Below are 21874 nucleotides of genomic sequence, written 5' to 3'. Positions count from 1 at the left end.
TCGATTATTGAGTGTGTATTGGTTCAGTGCCTCCTCCTCGGAGAGCCCTAACCCAAGTATTACATAGCTCAATGTTGCAATATATTATTTTCAATCTATACAGCTCGCGTGGGAAGTCTCTCTGGGGATTTCCGTCTCCTCCCTATGGCGAGGGTGGTGGGATGTAAAAATGTTAAAAAAAATTACCCTCAGCTGCGTCACGTGGGATTCATGTGTTTCTTTCTTTTTTGAATAAAAAGAGGAAGGAACATGAAGCACGACGGCTCCGTGTCGTTCTCCCAGGCGACATGGAGGATCAATGTTTGGTGTCTTGCTAGACTATCCATTGATGTGTTTGGGTCTCGACGCATACATAGTGCTGGCTCGGTGTGTTTCTGTTAAGAATCACGCAGGGGCTAAGTGCGCCTTGGTTGCTTGTTATTAAAACAGCGTTTTTATAGGGCAACTGGGATGGAGTTTTGTCTCTTCCGAGCGCCAGTTTACTAGGTTGTCTCGATGAATTCTCGTTCATATCTGGGGGATGTTAACGGAATAGATCAGAATATAGGTAGAGGGGTCTCACGCCCTTGGGGTGGGCCACCGAGCATGGTTCAAACCGGCCCGTCTGGGTGGCGCCCTCTTTTCATGTTTTAGATCAACACGCATATCTGCCCCTTCTCCTGGAGTAGGCATGTCGGCGTGGTTAGGGCACGGGACTGGTTCTGGTCACACTGGTCCAGGTCAGTTAACCCGTTTGTCCGCCGGGGATGCAGATCTGCTGTTCTGGTACCCTGAGGGACTTGGGCTTTTTTCAGGGGGAAAAATGCCGGGTCGGCCCGGGTGTCACAAGGTTAGGCGTTATGGAGACCCTTGTTGGGCACATGTTGTACTCTGCACTATCATAAGGGGCTGGTTCTCTTTTCTTCGCTCCTCTCTCACGCATGGCGAAGAGGGGGCTGTTGGGGTGGTCTTTTGGACCTCCTCTGGTAACCCTGTGCTTCCCGAGCCGCCGGGCCCGGTCCGAAGTAAAGTTTCGTTGATACCGTAGGCCTGGGATAACCCTTTTGGAAACTGAAACACTTGTACTGCGGTATAGCTGGTGTATACCCGCAGGTGTGTTTTGGAGTTTTTCTTGAGGGGTTATAGGAACAACCACCGTCTGTACCAAGAGGGTGGTTGATTCCCTGGTATGTTGGGGCAGTGTCAACTCCCGGGTTGCCCGGTTGAGTGTGCCCCTGCACGTTCATGACGTCTGCCAATCATGTCAGCCTTCTCTGCCTCTACCCCTCTGGGTGGGTTTTTTTTAATGGATGCTTTGTCATGGTGACCAACAACGCCAGCATACGCCCCTTCCGCCGGGGGGGCTGTTTCAGCTGACTCCTTTGGCGCCTGTCTCGTCCGCAGTGCTCCAGGCTCAGGTTACAGCCTGCTGCCTGGTTTCCCCGGTGCGCTGCCTGCTTCCGTTGGTTAACCTTTTTGAGTGCTTACGGCCATGCTAACTGCCTGTGTTTCAGAGTCAGTGTGCCAGGCGGTGTGCTATTGGGGGGAAAGGGCCCGCTCTTGGAGGGGCCTTATCCGAATACGCTGGCGATGTGGGGGGCGGTGTCACTAAGTGACCGCCTGGTGGGGTCTTGATGCCTGGCGTCATTGACCTCTCCGGGCCCCCTTTTTCCAGGGGATCCAGTCCCTTCAGTGGGTCTGGGTCTTCCTTCGCGCTCCGCTGCTACAGCCTTGCCACGGGGTTGGGTTTGCTCTTGACCCCGTGATTTTGGGGGGCAGTAACGAGGTTGTTCCTTCCGTTCGTTCCCTGGTGGCATGCGGGTTGTGCGTGTGTGTAGTCGTGGGGTCAAGCCACGGTCTGCTCACCCTGTGCGTTGAGTTGCTTGAGTTCCTCTTCGCACGGTCGGATCCGTCTCCCTCCCGTAAGCCTCCAATAGGGGGGGTATCCTCCATTATGGAGGGTCGGGGGGGGCTCGGTCCTCCCCGGTCTGATGGTTGTGGGGGGCCTCAGCGGGGTACATTTGTCGGGCTATGGCTCTCGCTCAGACTCCCTTGTGCAGTATGATGCTGAGCGAGATCCATAACGAAACAGAACGTAAGGTTATGTATATAACCAAGTTCTGTGAGTTATGGTGACGCTCAGCATCAGACGCCGCTGCGGCCCTTGATCTCGCCTTGTGGTGAAAGTTTGGGAAGGAGGCGAGTAGGTAAGCGGATGGGGGTGTGGCCAGACGAATGTTGGGATGTAAAGGTACATGGTGGAATTTTTTATTCAGTGCTCGTGCACGAAGTGAAGTACAGTGCAGTATGATGCTGAGCGTCACCATAACTCACAGAACTTGGTTATATACATAACCTTACGTTTTGTCTTGCATCTGTTGATGGTTGTGTGAGAGTAGTGCAATGTCATCCGCAAAGTCCAGGTCTTCGAGGTGCTCCGTTAGACTCCACTGGATGTCAGTCTTTTTATTGGTTGTGGTTTGTCTCATGATCCAGTCGATGCATAGGAGGAAGAGGAAGGGGGAAGTAGGCAGCCCTGTTTCACGCCGGTGAGCACTTTGAAGTGTTCTCGTGCACATCCGTTATGTAACACTTGCCATTTTCAGGTTAACCAAGTAATAAATGTTTTTTTTATGGAATAATGGAACAAGGCTTCATGATATCCTCACAAACAGCAAAACGAATTGTCACAAATTTCAACAATTTAGAAGGTGGTGGCAGTTGATAGATAGTATTGCTTGCATTATTGAAAAGTTACGGATAGTATGCCGACTTTACCATATACCATTATGGTAAAGCAACTGTCATTTTTGATGGTTATCATACTGGTCATCGTGTCTCGCTCCTGCCATTATGAGATAACTCTTATCTCCTAGCTAGCACCTACTGTGCTCATGAACAAACAATTTGCACCCATGCACCTGACCAGGCCACGCCCCAGCGTCCTCCTATAAGACGCCGGACATGGTCACACTCTACCTTCCTCTTTTTTTGTTTCCAACATGGACGCTGCAGTGCACTTCATGAACTAGTTGTTATGAAATGCAGAGAGAAATTGCACAATGTGGGGTTTTTGCCGGAGATTCACCAGCCCCTGGAATCTTCTCGGCACATCCTAACAGTGCATCGGGCCTGTCCTGGGGTTTCCTCGTCTCATGACAGCGGATCGAGGGACGTTGCGCGGCGGCTAGCTGTCGGGCTAGGTCGCGCACAGGTAGGGCCTGCGCTGCCAGGCATTAATGCTAGCATTTGTGATAATGCTCGTTGTCCCGTGAGACAGCCGAGTTGTGTATTGGCGCGAGGGTCAGGATATTTGGGAAAACATGGTCGTCATGACTCTGTTTTGGGTGTTTTCCCAACTATCCTAGTGCGCTCGGCTAATGCTAATGCTACAATGCTGGGTCTCCGTTCTTGTTCCCCGCCGAGGGCTGTCTTTACTAAAAGGTCTTCCCTCCTCTTAACCATTCATGCTGATGGTCAATCGGTCTATGTTGGGAGTTTTGACGGGGGTTTGTTTACCATTTTCATGGGTGGATGGGCTGAGGCCTAGGGCTGGTGTGCTTTTTGTGAATCTATGAATTGTGTGCGGGACTGGTGTTTTTCTCTGGTTTGCATCCCCTTAACATTTGTGTGTATGGGCTAGCCCATTCTGCAGTGTGTTAGTGGAGTTTTCGTTCATTTATTCATTTACTCCTTCATGGGTGCACACCACAGTGGAGGTTGCTGCATTCCTACTAGTGAGGCAGTGCTTCACTAGTAGTAGTCTTTTGTCTGCAGCCACCACTGGTGCTCCGTGCTTGTGAAGCAGGTGGCATCAGTCGTTTGCCTCTGACATGGTGGAACCGTGTCCCACCCGGCCGACGCCATGAGCCGAGTTGGCCCGGCAGGTGGCTGGTGGGCTGTTAAAGCCTATACCGCCGCGGTATAGAATTAGCAGCGACTAGCAACATTGTTAGAATTGCTGTTTTTTCTGTCAAAAATGGTGTCGGGTGGTGGGGCCTTAGGACCAGCCGACATCGAAACATCGCGCAAGGTTTTGAGGTTATTAGCTTTTGACCTAGCCGCAAGCTATAACCGCAGGGAGGGCTAGGATGCTGTCAACGCTTGTTTACAGACATCTTGGTTGGATCAGTCTCCCCTTGAGGAGGAGAGATGTTTTTTCCCTCTTCAGGGCTCCCCTCTCCGCAGAGGGACTTTGGTCTTTCCGCAGGAGCGCGGGCGGTATTTGACCTAGGCCCCACACCGCCTCACACCGTGCAGCCAGAGGTGAGGGCGCGGCCTCGCCAGCGGCTGTGGCGAGGCCCTCAACCAGCGGCCATGTTTCTCCCGCCTGAGGTACCCTGGACACAAAGAAAACAGGTGATCGCAAGGCCGACAGCCTTGGCGGCCGAGGGATCGGCTACATTAGATGAGCACGCCCTAAAAAAACTTTGCCGTCTAGCTGTGTCTAGCTCGCTCTCCAGTCACTCCCCCCCCAACATCAGCGGGATAAGGGCTTTGATTTGTTTCCTTTGGCTACGGGCCGCGTGCCTTCAATGAAGCGCAAGCGGCCCCACGTTTCGCTTCTCAGGGGGACAGGGGCTGACACCCAGTTGCTGGCTAGGCCTGGGTCTGTCCGTGAGAATGTTGTGCTGTCAAGCGGCTCCCACGCCACACGTTCTGTGTTTGGTGAGCCTGGTGTTGTGTCTGTCAACAACAAAGGTTGTCAGCTGGCGAGCTCGAGGCCCTTGGGGTCGCAGCGTGAGTTCCCCTAGCCCGCCCTCGCCAGGCCGGGTATCACGTTAGTGCCTCCCACGGCCGGAAGACCGGCGGTGGTCAGGCAGGCGCGCGTGATTTGGGTGGTAGTAATATCACTGCAGGGCTACGGTGTGTAGGAACCCACCCTATCGGGCAGTGTGGGGACCTCACACCTTGCATATCCAGCTGTAGAACAGTTCCTCAGCAATCCATGCCGGGGAGGTGTTCAGTGGGGGAGCTTGGCCGGTCAGGGTAGATCGCCAGGTCTCATACCAGGCAGGTGATGTCTCACCAGCCTGGGTTTTGCTGTAGACTGGAAGTAGATAGCTCCTCTTCCCAGTCAACGGGTGGAGTACTTGGGCTTTTTCTAAGCTCAAGGTCTATAAGGGGCATCCCTCTCGGAGCGGCGGCGAGTGGTTGGGTTCTCTCGGCACGCTCGGGAGGTTCCGTCCTAGGACGGTTACGGCGCTGTCCGTGATGCGCCAGCTGCTGGGGTCCATCTTGGCCTCCTCTTCATGAGGAGGATGCAGAGGTGGTTTTTTCCAGTATGGAAATGGACCTGGTGTGAGACATTTGGAAGCGGCTGAAGGTTCCCATGTCAGTACTGGGGGACCTCGTCTTCTGGGGAGGGTCTGGTGCCCTCACCTGCGGGGTCGCCGTGGGCAGCAGGCTGTCACACATCACGGTCTTCACCGACGCCTCCCTCATGGGATGGGAGGGGACGTGTCGGGCCAACGCAGTAGGGGGCAGCTGCCATGCTGCCCGGTCTGCGCTACATTCAATGTGTTGGAATTGAAGGCAGTCCTTCTGGTCCTCAAATGGCTCGACCACAAGCATGTTTTGGTCAGGACAGACAACACGACGTCAGCGTCGTATATTGTCAGACAGGGTGGAGTGCGCTTCCCTGGCTCTGGCTATGGGCGTTCTCCATCTGCTCTGCTTGAGGGCTCTCCACATCCCCGGCAGGGTGAATGTGGGTGCAGGTGTGATGTCGCTGCGCGGTTCTCACTCTGACGAGTGGGGATTACGTCCAGACATAGTCGGGCAGGTCTGGGACCGATTCCGTGGCCGTCCGGGATTCTGTACGCATTCCCCCCCTTACACCTGATAGCTCAGCTGTTGGGGCGGGTACGTCGGGAGCGCGGGACTTGGGCCTGGTCGCGCCGGGCCGGGGCTCAGCTGTGTGGTCCCCGGCCCTGATTCAGCTCTTGGTGGCCCCGCCGTGGCCTGTTCCGTGGTCACAGCGGGCCCTCTCTCAGGCACGCGGAACTCTGTTCTACCTCCTGTTCTGGGGCAGCCTCTAGGCTTGGCTGCTGACAGTGTGAATCTGGTGGGGATGCGTCTTGACTATTCTGTGGTTAACGCTATCCGGTACGCGCGCGCTCTGTCCTCTACCGCGCCTTACGCTGGGGAGTGGCGTATGGTCGAGTGTGGGGGCAGAACATTGTTCAGCCACCCTCTCGTGGAACATTCCTGCTTGGCGCTCTGCATCTCAAGCCTGTGGAACGTTCTCTGTCTCCGAGTGGGTCCTCCAACTGGTCCTGGGCTGGTTGTCGGAGGCCCCGTTTGAGCCTCTTGAGCAGGCGCCATTGGATCTGCTGTCTCGAAGACCGTGTTATTTTTGGCCATCACCTTTGCTAAACGCGTGGGTGAGCTGTGTGCTCTCTCGGTGCCTGTCTATTTGGCCGATAGCGGTGCGACTCTGAGGCCTAATCCTGTCTTCGTGCCAAAGAATATCCGGAGCTCTTTCGCTCCAGGGATATTGTGGTTCAGGCGTTCGTCCGCCTCCTCACGCTAGTGAGTCGGAGGCGGGCCTTCACTTGTCGTGTCCTGTCCGTGCACTGGGGGTTTACCTCAGGACTCGGGCTCTCTGGGCTTCCGTTCAACTGTTTGTTTGTTACGGTGGCCCTTGCGCGGGTGAGGCGCTGTCCAAGCAGCACCTGTCACATTGGTTGTGCGGGGGCGTTGCCTTTTGCTGCACGTTGGCTGGACAGGTCCCCCCTCGGGCTGCTGCCCTGTTAGGGGGGGCCTCGGTAGAGGACATCTGTGCTGCGGCCTCCTGGTCCTCCCCGGGTCTCTTCGTTAAGTTTTCCCTCGTGGACATGACTGGGGGTTCTGTCTCCCAGGCGGTTCTGAGGTCTGGGACCTCTCCTGCGTCCCGCCTTCGGTGGGCTAGCAGGGGTGTGTAGGTGTGTGCCACGGGGTGATGTGTCACACGTGGTCTCGCCTGTGCTGTGCGTTTTTCAGGGGTCTCTGGTTCCCCCTTTTTCGCACTTGGTGGAGTTGACTGCCTCCCCCCCTTTGTTAGGACGGGCGGGTGGACGGGACTCCCCTCCTCCCTGGTAGTGGGGCTTACGGGCCCTCAGGGGGTACACTTGTCGGGTCACGCGTCTGCTCTGCCCCATATCTCATAATGGCAGGAGCGAGACGCGATGACCAGTATGATATATAACGAAAGGTTATCCTATAACCTAGTTATATGAATACTGGCAGAGCGTCTCGCTCTCAGCGCCCTGAGGTCCCTTGGTTGGGTTTTCAATGCTGGAAACTTTTTTTTCCAGAGGAAGGTAGAGTGTGACCATGTCCGGCGTCTTATAGGAGGACGCTGGGGCATGGCCTGGTCGCGTGAATACTTTCGGCAAGCAACAAACCCCTTCCACGTTGCTCTGATTGGCCGAGCGCACGCATGCGCATGAGCCGCAACACGCTCCTCAGCCAGGCAGGAATACTAAACTCCGCTTAACACAATTTATACAAATGGAAGTATTGATTTTGCCGTAACGAATCAAAAAAAATATACCGTTAACTGGAATATGTTGTGCCTTTACACATATGTTGGATTATGTAATTGGTTTGTCATGACAAACCAATAAAAAATCGCGAATTAACCGGTGGCTACAACAACACACAGTAACTACATGCATCATTGTTTACAATCAGGCCCGGACTGGCCATCGGGAGCACCGAGAGTTTTCCCGGTGGCCTGGCCGCGTGTAGCTTATTCCCAGCGGAAGAGTGCGTTGCGTGCTTCCGCGTTTTCTCTGATTGGCCATGACGCCCATGTGACCACGGCAGCGCGGAAATAGGCTGTCTATTGCCATTCTCTAAGACAAACTCTAACCTTAACCAGCTCCTTAACAGCGCCTAAACTTAACCCTTCTAACCTTAACCAACTCCGAAACAATGCCTAACCTTAACCTTAACCTTAACCTTAACCATGCCTAACCTTAACCTTAACCATAACCAACTCCGAAAGAATATTGCCATTCTCTAAGACAAACTCTAACCTTAACCAGCTCCTTAACAGTGCCTAAACTTAACCCTTCTAACCTTAACCAACTCCGAAACAATGCCTAACCTTAACCATAACCAACTCTGAAACAATGCTTAAAGTTAACATGCCTAAACTTAACCGGCGAAAGAATGCACGTTAAAAAAAATAAAAATAAAAATTGAAGGGATTCGAACGTGTCACCAACGGACCACAGGATCCACAGCAAGGCAGCACTGCCAGTTGAGCTAAGCGTCGAAAGAAAAACATCGGGGATTATGGCTACATAATGCCGCAGGGCGTGTCGCAGCCAATCAGGGAAAACGCGGAAGCACTCGGCAGCACTCTTCCACTGGGAATAAGCTATAGGCGGCCTGGCCTGCACAGATTTAAAAAAAAATGTATATTAAAAAAGAAAAAAAAAAAAAAATCCCCAGGCCATTGTTTCTAGTTTCGGCGCGGCGCGATAGTTAGATAACCTAGGTGGGTGGGGAACAACCAGGATTTCACTGTCTGCGACAGAGTTGGAGAACTATCTGACTCTCTCTCCCTCACGCGGATCACACACACAGAATGGAGCTGTGCTGCCGCTTGTGATTGGTGGAGGCGGGACCAGGCGATACAACTGATTGACAGCGGAGGCGGCGAATGGAATGGCAGACGGCACTCAGATGCAGAATAACAGCCAGGCAATGAGCCAGGTAGTGAGGGACTCGGGAGAGGAGCGAAAGTCAATTAACGTTGATGTCAAGATGGACAGTGGAAGAAAGAGAAAGGGTGGAGGAGAGAGGGATAAAACAAAGAAAAAGAAAGGCCCTTACAGGAGAGAGTGGTTAACTGTATTATAATAGTAAATAGAAAAATATGTTGTGCTCTTGCTTTTTTCTTTTTGAAGGTGGAGAGTATAGCATTGCTAGTGCCACAACAGTTTTATTTGAGGTCCATAACAGTACATTGTACTAAGCAATTGTTGGCTCATTAGTTTGTGATTCACATGCACTAAAATTCACCAGAATGCAGGAAATTAAGTCTTTGTAACAAAAAAAATCCTGGTGGGGGACCCCCAGACCCCCCACTTAAAAAGTGGCCTGATTGGTGCTATATTTCGCGCTATATCTCCCGGTATGAATTATTTCCCCAGTCCGGCCCTGTTTACAATGAACGGTGGGGCTAATCGAAAGGACTGGACACGGACGCGTTAAACAGCAATCAATTAATTTAATATAACAGTCCGGTTCTGTGTTTGTTTGTGTCTGTAGATTGTTGGTGAACAACTAACTTTCGGTTAGTTTAACTTGTCCGTGTCCATTAGCCCCACCGTTCATTGTAAACAATGATGCATGTAGGTACTGTGTTTTGTTGTAGCCACCGGTTAATTCGCGATTTTTTATTGGTTTGTCATGACAAACCAATTACATAATCCAACATATGTGTAAAGGCACAACATATTCCAGTTAACGGTATATTTTTTTAATGATTCGTTACGGCGAAATCAATACTTCCATTTGTATAAATTGCGTTAAGCGGAGCTTAGTATTCCTGCCTGGCTGAGGAGCGCGTCGCGGCTCATCCGCGCGCTCGGCCAATCAGCCAATCAACGCGGAAGGGCTTGTTGCTTGCCGAAAGTATTCACGCAGCCCGGACAGGGCTCATTGTGGCTGCAGCCAGGGGTGCTGCTGCTGGTGCTGGCAGCTTCTGAATTACTTTGTTTACTTTTTGCCTTGAAAAAAGGCTGTATATCCATTTAGCTTTTTAAAATTTGACTCAAAATACCGTGCTGGTGTGTGCTACAAAGCGATTGGCGGACGAAAATTCAGAATGCGGATGTTTACAAAAAATGTATTATGCTTTACGGTGGGATCAGGATGTGATTGGCTACATGGAATGCCTTTTATTTTTTAACCTAAGCCTACCCATAATCACCTTGCTGAATAATCACCTGATTGTCACCAGGGGGCTGCAGCGACAACACACAAACACAATATAGTATCCCATATAATGCTGCGCACATATATTATATATAATTTTAAAATAAAATTCCCAGCATAACATTTGGGAAGGCCTACCCTACAGTAGCCTTCATTACCCGGCGCCTATGACTAGAGGGGGCGTGTGATGTGAGCGCGACATGCCACTACTCGACAGTTGAACATACATTACAGAGCTCAGCGAAAGGCTGTGTCCTGAAAGTACGAACAAAATCCTTCCATAAATGAATGAAGAGTCTTTGAGCAATTCTCTTAAAAGAATATGCATCAATTCTTGGTGATGAAAGCCCACAGGGAATATGCTGGCATATGGCCTGAAGGAGCGAGGGGTCTCAACTCTGGTTGTGGCTCGATCTCTGATGAGAATATGAAGTAAGCGACAGGGAGTGATTAGGGCCCTCTGAGACACCTTGAGAGGCTCCCTGCCAATCAGCCTGTCTGGTGTATAAGCAGTGTGGCTGCATCAAGCCCAGCCTCAGTCAACGCTTGGCCAGGAAAGATGGGAAATGTCATCTGTCTGAGCTCCTCACTCGTGCCCTTGCTGTTAAAGCAGCTCATGTCAGTCAATCACTGCCACTTCAGATGTGCTGCCCCTTGGTTTAATGCCATCTTTTGGCTAGAGCTGGCTGTGTGGAGATTGGACAAGCTGGGAGACACGGCCTCGCACTGGCCTCAGACTGTGGGTTGGTAATAAATAATTAAACAAAAAGTCTTGCTCTGGACAGCTCCATTCACAAAATCAGTAGATTTGCTAATGCAAGGCAACATAACGACAGCCATTTCATATATGAGATGGATTGTGTGCTGAAGTCACATCGCACCACTCCGTGTATAAAAAAGAAAAAAAGACAAAGATATTTATTTGTCTTTGTACATCACTGCTTTATCATTGCATATCTAATTTGAATATTCACCATTGTGTTGTGGTGCTATATTTAGTCCAAGAAATGTACGTTATTAAAAGAAAAAATTATCTTTGATCTGGCAGGCGGTAGACTTCCAGGAGTTGATGGATGACTGTTAGGGGCGGACCTAGCACATTTGGCGCCCTAGGCGAGCTTCACCACTGCGCCACCCCCCCCCCCCCCAAATCAAAACATCTTAACAGTTATACAGTAAAGTACTGCACCTTTATTTTTTACAAGCAAGAACAAGAGCTAAGAATAAATGTAAAATGCACACTAAAGAATTAAAACAAATAAACAACTTAGCTAACACACAATAATAATAATATTAACAATAACAAACAATAAAAGAACGTGCAAATTTGCTTTCAAAGAAAATTAAGAAGAAATGTAAAGTACACACTAAAGAATTAAAACAAACAACTTAGCTAACAATCAATAATAATAATAACAATAACAAACAATAAAATAATGTGCAAATTTGCTTTAAAATAAAATTAATGTATTGTAAAATATGTTACACATTTATAATCAAAATATAATATGCTAAATAAACAAACAAATAAATAAAAATTACAAATTCACTTTGTCTCAAGAACTATTTACATTCCACTCCCTATCATCACACTTCAAGGTTAGCCTGTGTGTAGCTCCTACTGGTTTCTATTTACAGTGCAATCCTTCTGGCCTTCCTCGCTGCAAAGTCATCAATCACATCATCATATGAAATCTGACCACCAACTTCATGGTTAATACTGATTACAGCCAGACCACTGAGGCGTTCTTGAGCCAGGGTTGACCTCAGGTATGTTTTCAAGAGTTTTAATTTGGAAAAACTCCTCTCGGCTGAAGCTACTGTTACTGGTAGCGTTGCACTGATCCGCAGAGCAAAGTTGGGATATATTTCTGTGAGCTGCTTTGTGTGTATGAATTTCAACAACTCAAGAGTTGTCATGCTCTTTAATGGCAAGTCAGGTAAATTTTCCAACTCCTGAGCCAGCTCCTTCCCATCCAAATCAGATTGCCCTCCATTGTTTAAGGTGTGTACAAGTGCGTCTGCTTGCTTCATCAGCTCTTGGTGTGGCATAGTTCTCTAACGTTAGTCTTTCTTTCCTCGACGCTCAATTCTATGAACACTTGACCGATACCCATCAATGCACAGCACCTATATCGCCTGTAGGAAGCTCCGCCCCCCATGAGGGGCCATGCCTCACTCCAGAAATCCCAGCTTCAGTTGGAAATTGCTCAACCTACATACAGTAGAATCGACCAGGGCCTATATATATGAGCTCGTTTGAAATGTCAATAGTCTATCACTTGAAGGTAGCCCACTCATCATCTCACAATCAGGCAAGAACCTGTGCTGCCTGAAGAAACAGAATGGATCTCCTCAACGTCAGGCCGGGTTCTGGAATGTGTGCTGGGGCCACATGAATGTTTAATGCTATGCGGATGGCTCATGAGATTGGTTCACTCACTGTCCAAGTAACCAAGACCTGTACCCTCTCTCCCTCCGCTCCACACACAGACACACTCTCTATTTCCCTCCCCCTCTCCATTCCACCCCCCCCCCCCTCCCCTGCCTATGCCACTGAGTCGTATGGTGCAGATCAGATTCAGAGGCTGCCTGACTTGAAGGCTGTGACCCACTGTGACCTGTGACCCCCCGCCCCAGCTGTCATGTGTGGTGTACTTCAGAGTTGGGGAGGAACCCAGATGTTTCCTTCTGAACCCCCCCCCCCCCCATGCACAGAGCATTCTGTTTCACCCTAACAATCCTAGCTGGAGGATAATCGCCTCTGACAGTGGCCCTCCTTTCTAACACTGAAGAATTCAGTTCTCTCTTTCTCTTCTCTGTGTTTTCTCAGGACGAAGTCAACCAAATCATGGAGACCAACCTGTGGCTGAGACATGTGAGTTTGCTTCCCATCCACGTTCCCATTCATCTCCATATGTCTGTCTGTGTGAATAAATTCTGAGCAAGGTCACCGAATATTGATTCTTCTCTGTCGTATATGATTTCTTTTTTAGGCCAGACTGATAGCTTCAATAATTCACGAGGGGGAGCTTTTCTGCTCTGACCCTGGGTGACCCTGTTTACATTAACCCGATGCCATTACATTACCATGTCCGCTTTGTGATGTTTTCTTGAAATACTGTACATATGTGACAGTGATTTGTATTTGATCCTACAAGCATAATTTCCATATAAATGTCTTTAAAACCCTTTGGATATTAACTGTGACAGAAGCCTCTTAAGGCCTGGCTTCTGAAACTATGGGTCGGGCCCCACATGGTGGTAATATACAGTATTATGTATGTGATATTTTTCAATAAGCCTGGGTCCCACTGAAAAAAGATAAATCTCATTTGGACCCTTAAATCATGGGTATATCTGCTATGACTACGTACAGTATATACTGGTTCTTCTACATTTACATTTTCCATTTAGTCATTTAGCTGACGCTTTTATCCAAAGCGACTTACAAGTTTTGTACAACAAGACAGCAGGAAGGGTACAACTCTATCAGCTGAGTAACAATGTTCATCAAAGTGTTGAGTGCTACAGTGTACGTTAGTATATTAGGACAAGTGCATGACAGTAAGGTTAGTTAGGGTTAGAGTTTAAAAAATTTAAATAGATTATTTCAGATAATGATTGAAGAAGTGCGTCATTAGTCGACGGCGAAAGATTGAACGGGTTTCGGCTGTCCTAACTGTGGTGGGAAGTTCGTTCCACCATTGTGGGGCAAGGACCGAGAATAGGCGACTTCTCTTTGATGACCCTCCCGGAGCTCGGATATGAGTAGGTTTGAGGCGGCCAGAAGTTTGTAAAGTGATCCAGATTTGACCCCAAGTGATCCTGGATGATTTATACTTCATGTTCTCATGAATAAGTTTAAGTTTAATTATAAAAGAAATTACCCAGGGACAGTGCACATTAATCAACATCTTCAGTTTCCACATCAATGGAATGTACCAGAATTAGCTAATGAGTTAGTTTTCATCTGTAGTCCCTGCCTACCATGCATGTATTTATGGTGTGGGAGGAAACCAGAGTACCTGGAGGAAACCTACACGAACAAACTCCACACAGCAAGGCCCCCTGCTGGGCTTTGAACCCAGGACCTTCTTTCTGTGAGGCAGCAGTGTTAACCACTGTGCCACCGTGCCGCCACAGAATACAGAGAGAAAGGTCCAGTTGTCCAATGTTTTTGCATGGCTTGGTGGTTTTATCACATGGTTGATCCCACATGGTGCCAGCAGAGCCATGATGCATGGCAGAAGGACTCCACTCTGAAGGAAATGAACCACGACAGGCCCAGTCTCTCTATTGTTCCTATTACGAGCTTGGAGCAAACACCCGTGTCCGCGTTGGAGCCACATTAATCTTTGATACAATCAGGGGCGTAGCTGGGGGGGGGTAGCTTAGGATGATTCCAAGGGCCCAGCACTGGGGGGGGGCCCAAAAAAAAACATCACTCAGGTGTATTATTGATGCTCTCATTGATACTATGTTTGTTTCTGAAGTGTGTGTGTGTGTGTGTGTGTGTGTGTGTGTGTGTGTGTGTGTGTGTGTGTGTGTGTGTGTGTGTGTGTGTGTGTGTGTGTGTGTGTGTGTGTGTGTGTGTGTGTGTGTGTGTGTGTGAGATATATAGAGAGAGAGGGGGGGCTTTGGTAGACTATTGCATTGGTCCATTCATTGAAGATGAACGCAATGCGACATCCTTTACTAGGCTCACCCACCAACAGTGCAGGTGCTGAACTGCTGATCCGAATGTATAGGTAAAAACCATATTATGCGTTTTCATCAATAAAAAAATTGCCAAAAAAAATCTGCTTGCGCGCTTACGCTCGCTCGCATTCACTGGGGGCCTACAAATACATTCTTTCATGGGGCCCAGAATCTGGAGCTACACCCCTGGTAACAGTACTGTATATTTGAATACCGCTTATGTCACAAATGTATCAGTACTAAATACCTATATGTCCCTATGCCATAAATGTCATGTATGTTGTGTATGTCATAAATGTCTATATGAATTGAAAATGGGGGACCCTGATGGAAACAAGACAAACGTCTTTCTCAGGTCTGCATCCCCTTAACAATTGTATGTATTGAGCCGTACTGTATTGTACCCATTCTGCAATCTGTTAAATAAAGTTTTCATTCATTCATTCATTCAACTGGAGCAAGATGGCGGCGGTTCAGTGACGCTGGTGACTCCGCCTTAAGCTATCTAGTGTTCTATAGATATCTATGGTTCCAACAACAATATGGAAACAGGGCAATAATGACAACCCTTTCACTGCCACACAACAGCCGGTTAACCCTTTCACTGTGACAATACAGAAGGTTAGCCCTTTGCTATCACACAACCGACGGCGATGCTCCATCATTAGCATCATTAGTGTTGTTCGTCGTATTTTCATGTCAAACAAATGTACCGAATTTTCTTGTCACTTTAACAACCCTTTACTATAACCCTTTCAAAGGGTTAACCTGCTGTGTTTTGTCGCAGTGAAAGGGTTAACCGTTTGGTAGTGCGGCACTCGGCAGTGAAAGGGTTAACCGTCTGTAGTGCGGCAGTGAAAGGGTTAACCGTTTGGTAGTGCGGCAGTGAAATGGTTAACCTTCTATAGTGCGGCAGTGAAAGGGTTAACCTTCTGTAGTGTGGTAGTGAAAGGGTTAACCTTCTGTAGTGCGGCAGTGAAAGGGTTAACCTTCCGTAGTGTGGCAGTGAAAGGGTTAACCTTCTGTAGTGTGGTAGTGAAAGGGTTAACCTTCTGTAGTGCGGCAGTGAAATGGTTAACCTTCTGTGTGTTAGTGAAAGGTTAACCGTCTGTAGTGTGGTAGTGAAAGGGTTAACCTTCTATAGTGCGGCAGTGAACGTGTTAACCTTCTGTAGTGCTGCACTGAAAGGGTTAACCTTCTGTAGTGTGGTAGTGAAAGGGTTAACCTTCTGTAGTGCGGCAGTGAAAGGGTTAACCTTCTGTAGTGCGGCAGTGAAAGGGTTAACATTCTGTAGTGTGGTAGTGAAAGGGTTAACCTTATGTAGTGCGGCAGTGAAAGGGTTAACCTTCTGTAGTGCGGCAGTGAAAGGGTTAACCTTCTGTAGTGCGGCAGTGAAAGGTTAACCTTCTGTAGTGCGGCAGTGAAAGGGTTAACCTTCTGTAGTGTGGTAGTGAAAGGGTTAACAGCTATGACTCACTCTGTGTTTACCTCTCTATGATTGGCTAGTTCGTTTGCGTCACTTCCGTTGATCTCAGAGCAAAAGAGGCCAGTGGGCGGGTTTAGAGCCAGAACGTTGATTTAAACGCCCCAACAACAACAACAACAACACAACAACACGGGGATTTATTATTGTCACAGAGTTGCAAAATATGGATCAAACATCATCATACTGCACCGTCCTGGATACAAATAACCAGTCTAAGTTGTTGTGCTACACACGCAAAACATCTGGAATCTTCAGTATCGGGTGAGTCAGTGATGATGATGGTAGTTAGAATGGGAACAGAGAGGTAATAATGACTGACAGCCAAACACCGGACACGTTGAGTTGAACTTGTACAATCCACTCGGCCTTCTAAAAAAATGCCAACATGTTTTGAATTTTTAGTACTTTACCCTGCGTTTTATCATCTATGTTGTTGTCGGCCATCTGCTAGCATCTCGTCTCTGTCGTGCATTGCCGTGCAATGGCTCTGGATTGATTGATTGGAAATGTTATTAACAGAATGGGTACAGTACAGTACGGCTCAATACACACAATTGTTAAGGGGATGCAGACCAGAGAAAGACTTTCGTCTTGTTTACATCAGGGTCCCCCATTTTCAATTCATCATAACATATGACATACAGATAGACAGTACTGTTGCATCTAGACATGAATGAATGAACACTTTATTAACAGATTGCAGAATGGGTACAATACAGTACGGCTCAATACACACAATTGTTAAGGGGATGCAGACCTGAGAAAGACTTTCGTCTTGTTTACATCAGGGTCCCCCAGTTTCAATTCATCATATGACACACACGACATACAGATAGACAGTACTGCTACATTTATACATTTATGACATACCAGATTTGCAAATACAGTACTGTTTGTGATACAAAAAGTGTCCAGAAAAAGAGTGTATATACATTCGACATAGAAACTGTACATTGGAGGAGGTTGGGTAGGTGGGGTGGGGTAGGGTGGGTGGGGCTGTACATTGGAGGTGGGGGGGGGGGGGGGGGGGGTGGGTAGGGGGATGACGACACTGTACACTGTACATTGGAATACTGACAAAGCCATACTTGGTCTTTACTGTACAACTGGGCTAGGACATTTGTAGGGGCCAGTTTCGAATTGCAGTCTCCTGTAGGTGTTCTTTGAGAGTGTTTTTGAAAGTGGGTAGTGATTCACATTCCTTTACAGCTTTGGGTAGGGCGTTCCACATTGATGTGGCATAATTGCGAAACGTGTTTAGTCCCTTGTTTGAGCCGAATCTGAGTTTAACATGATTTGTGGAGCTCCCTCTGGTGTTGTAATCATGGTATTCACTGACCTTTGGGAAGTATTTTGACATGTACATGGGTACCTTGGTCGTGTAGTGTATGTGTCTACTCTAAGCCATCCTAGGTTGGCAAAGTGGGCAGGGGTGAGGTGGGTTCTAGGAGTCAGGTCAAGCACTAAGCAGTAGTCTGACTAGTTTGTTTTGAGATGTTTGTAATTTGGTTTTTAGTGCTTTTGAGGTGCTTTGGTACCATGAGGTGCAAGCATAGTCGTAGTACCCTTGAATGAGTGCTCCTGCCAGAGTCTTCAGGGTATTCTTGTTTACCAGAGAGGAGATCCGGTACAAGAATCGAGTTCGTTGGTTGACTTTTTTTATTACATTGGATGCCATTTTGTCACAGGAAAGATTAGCCTCTAGGATGGAACCCAGGTAGGTAATTTCATCTTTCCTTGTGACAGTATTGTCACCCACTGTAACTGAGAAGCCGTCGGTCTTGCTGAGTTTGTTATTTGAACCGAAGAGAATGGACTCTGTTTTGCCCATGTGTAATGATAGTTTGTCAGACTGTGGTTGTACTGGACAGCTCCTAGTGGTCAACAGTGTCAGGCTGTGGTTCTACTGGGCAGCTCCTAGTGGTCAACAGTGTCAGACTGTGGTTGTACTGGGCAGCTCCTAGTGGTCAACAGTGTCAGACCGTGGTTGTACTGGGCAGCTCCTAGTGGTCAACAGTGTCAGACTGTGGTTGTACTGGGCAGCCCCTAGTGGTCAACAGTGTCAAACTGTGGTTGTACTGGGCAGCTCCTAGTGGTCAACAGTGTCAGACTGTGGTTGTAGATGGAGGTACAGTTGCCCCACAGCGCCTCCTGCCTGCCGGGAGGCCTCCGTCCGGAAATGGAACGCCGAGTTGGCAGAGGTGGAGTTGCCAAATTGACCACACGCTGAGATCTGAACGAAGAAAAGCATCGCCGGCGTCGCCACTCGCCTGGCTCCGGTTTGAGAAAGAATTGACACAGAATTGAATCATTTGTGAAATATATATATTAGTGCTGTCAATAGATAAAAAAAATTATAAACTAATTCATCTCACAATTTTCTGTAATTAATCTAGATTCAAAATAGCATTTTTCTACTTAAGACCGAAGCTTGTAACAAATAAAGAAAGTATATTTAGATTCAAAGACTATTTTAATAGCTTTCTTTGAATAGTTTCTCTCCTGTGAAATACAAATGTTCAACAAAACCATCAACATTGACTCAGCTAGATCTCTTTCTTATATCCACGGAGCTAAGATTGAAGATTTTTCACTCCATAGATTAATTTATTTTAATGCTTTAAATCATTTAAATTAATCTCCAAAGTTAAAACATTAATTTTGACAGCCCTAATATATCCTGCTCCTGCTCCTCCTCCTCCTCCTGCTCCTCCTCCTCCTCCTCCTCCTCCTCCTCCTCCTCCTCCTCCTCCTCCACCTCCTCCTGCTCCTCCTCCTCCTCCTCCTCCTCCTGCTCCTCCTCCTGCTCCTGCTCTTCCTCCTCCTCCTCCTCCTACCCTCCTGCTCCTGCTCCTGCTCCTGCTCCTGCTCCTGCTCCTCCTCCTCCTCCTCCTCCTCCTCCTCCTCCTCCTCCTCCTCCTCCTCCTCCTCCTCCTCCTCCACGGGGAGCAGCGTACTGGCTCATGTAAAATGGCAGGCCATGCATTATGCAGCAGCTTAGGTCCCAGTGCGGGATCTTCATGTCCTCGGCTACAGTCCACTTGTCGCTGCTCTGGTCGTAGCGCTCCACGTTGGAGATGGTGCTGAAGTCATCATTGTAGCCTCCGACCACGAAGAGCAGGTCGTCCAGCACCGCGATGCCAAATCTGCTGCGGGGGGTGAGCATGTTGGGCAGGGCGCTCCAGGAGTCAGTCAAGGGGCTGTAGGCCTCCGCGCTACGCGGGCAGTTTACACCGCCCCCCCCTCCCACCTGAGGACAGGACACATGAGAGGAATGTTTTAGTGTGTGGTTAAGGCAGGCAGACACTGTATTAATCCATTTAGGGAAATGAGGGCATCACAGAAGCATTGAAAGTCAAATGATATATCTATAAAAATATCTAGTATAAAGCATTTGTCTCTGTGTGCACCTACCGCATAGACATGTCCTCTGTATGCAGCCACTCCCACTTCGTCACGCCTGCTGCTCATGGGGGCGATCAGAGTCCACTGGTCGGTGTCTGGGCTGTAGCACTCAGCTGTGCGCTGTGACCTCATCATGTTGTAGCCACCACAGATGTAAACCTGTAATAAGAAAGAATATTTTAATTTAGTTTATATATTCCATTTGATTTCATTCTACTTTAATTGTCTGTTAATGTTGATGCACCAAAGGACCCAGACACATCTTTTGTATGTGCAAGCTTACTTGGCAATAAAGACATTTATGATTTCTGATCTAACGTTCCTTGTGTTCATCTAGCACCCTGTGTCCCTCAGTTCCACCCACCTTGCCCTGGAGGGCTGCTGCCCCGGCGGAGCTCCTGCGCTCCAGCATGGGTGAGATCACTGTCCACTGGTTGGTTTCAGGCTCATAGCGCTCGGCGGTGTTCAGGTACTCGTCTGCGTCATACCCTCCCATGGCGTAGATACAGCCGTCCAACGCGACCACGCTGAGCACACTGCGGCGTGAGTGCATGGGAGCCGCCTGCAGCCAGCTGCGAGTGACGGGGTTGAACCTGCGCACACTGTTGAGAGCCTTTCTGTCGTCCCAGCCACCGACGCAGTAGACCAGACCGTTGAGATAAGCGGTGCCGTGGAACCACCGGGGACTCTCCCCCTCAACGCTCACGTCCATCCATCCACCGGCTCGGATATCGTAAGCCTCCATGGTCATGCTGCCGCCACCCAGGCCTCCGATGGCCAATAGGACCTCCTGGGGCAGGCGTGGGCGCATCAGGGGGTTTGGGAGCCTGTCGGAGCCAGAGGGGTTCAAGACGCTGAGGATGAGGGGCCTGCAGTCGTGGCTGTCCCTCACCACAGGGTTGTTCTGGACGTTTCTCCTGAAGTAGTCAGGCCTCATCAAGCCCATGCGAACCTGGGAAGAGACAAGCAGACAGCGGGTACAACTTAGACATCGGTTGTAGAGGGTTTCTGTTGCTAGGGAACAGTTTGGACCCAAATGTTTGACAACCACTGTACTAGGGAACCTAGTGTTGTTTTAATGTAATGCACAGTAATACAATTTATTTTTTATTTTTTTTATAAATGTTTTTCTTTTATTTTCATACATAAAACAGAACATAACAGTACAATAATAATAATAATAATAATAATAATAATAATAATAATAATAATAATAATAATAATAATAATAATAATAATAATAATAATAATATAATAATAATAATAATAATAATAATAATAATAATAATAATAATAATAATAATAATAATAATAATAATAATAATAATAATAATAATAACAATGACAACAGCGACGACAACAATAATAACAGTAACATGAATCATAATGACCTTGACAAGAGACAGACAAACAAGAAAAAGTAAAACAATAAAAAAAAAATGAAAAAAAAATGTGGCTCAGGCACTAGCAACCATGTTTGTGTATCCGTAATACAATTAGTTACCTTGGGCAGCAGCAAAGGGATGTGTGTTTTACGCTCCTCACGGGAGTGGTCGATCCAACGGAGGACGGCCTCGAACACTGTCTCCTCGCTCTTCACGTTCAGGTCATCCCTCTCAATGATGTCCACCAGTTGCTGCGGGGACAGCTCCACAAACTCCTGTGAGACGCGCAGCATCTCCTCAAAGTGGCACACGATGCAGAGATGGGCCTTGCGCCTCAGGTCAGGGCAGCAGTAGATGTCCGTGAACCTCCAGATGCCGACACAGTTTTCCAGAGACAGCTGGCCCTCTAGGAAGTCAGAGCACGCTCCTACTATGCCAGTGACGCGAAGCTGGTCTGCAGCCACGAGAAGCTCTTTCACGTTCTCTGCTGTCACCAGCACAAAGCGTGTGTAGGAGTACTCTATGATGAGCTGCATCATACCCGGGGACACCCCAGGGATACTGTAGACTGCTTTCTCTGAGTCGCTCCAGCGAGTGAAGAGGGCTCTGTGGGACGCAGAGTATAGAGATATCTGATGAGTAAACAGTAAGCAACATGCTGTCCTGTGTAGTCATATATTTTCACTGTAGAAGTATAGGGACTTAGCACAGTAGAAGTATAGTATCTTTTTACAGTAGAAGTACAGTATACTATCTGTTTACAGTAGAAGTACAGTATAGTATCTGTTTACAGTAGAAGTACAGTATAGTATCTGTTTACAGTAGAAGTACATTATATTATCTGTTTACAGTAGAAGTGCAGTATAGTATATTGTACAGTAGAAGTACAGTATATGATCTGTTTACAGTAGAAGTACAGTATATTATCTGTTTACAGTAGAAGTACAGTATAGTATATGTTTACAGTAAACGTGCAGTATAG

General features: G+C 48.1%; 1 protein-coding gene across 1 annotated transcript in view; it reads left to right on the top strand.

Annotated features, from left to right (window-relative positions):
* The window catches only part of chrna3 (cholinergic receptor, nicotinic, alpha 3), a gene marked incomplete at both ends in the record, with an annotated part of 43624 nt that overhangs the window by 7399 nt on the left and 14351 nt on the right, over positions 1 to 21874 (top strand). The window contains one exon of the mRNA XM_084337110.1: positions 12749 to 12793. Within this exon, the coding sequence (XP_084193236.1) occupies positions 12749 to 12793 (45 nt within the window). The remainder of the gene's footprint in view (positions 1 to 12748; positions 12794 to 21874) is intronic.

The sequence above is a fragment of the Notolepis coatsorum genome (genome assembly GCF_963971535.1).
Source record: "Notolepis coatsorum genome assembly, chromosome: 20".
Classification (NCBI taxonomy): domain Eukaryota; kingdom Metazoa; phylum Chordata; class Actinopteri; order Aulopiformes; family Paralepididae; genus Notolepis; species Notolepis coatsorum.
The sequence above is the reverse complement of the archived record's forward strand: the minus strand, read 5'-3'. Positions and strand labels throughout refer to the sequence as shown.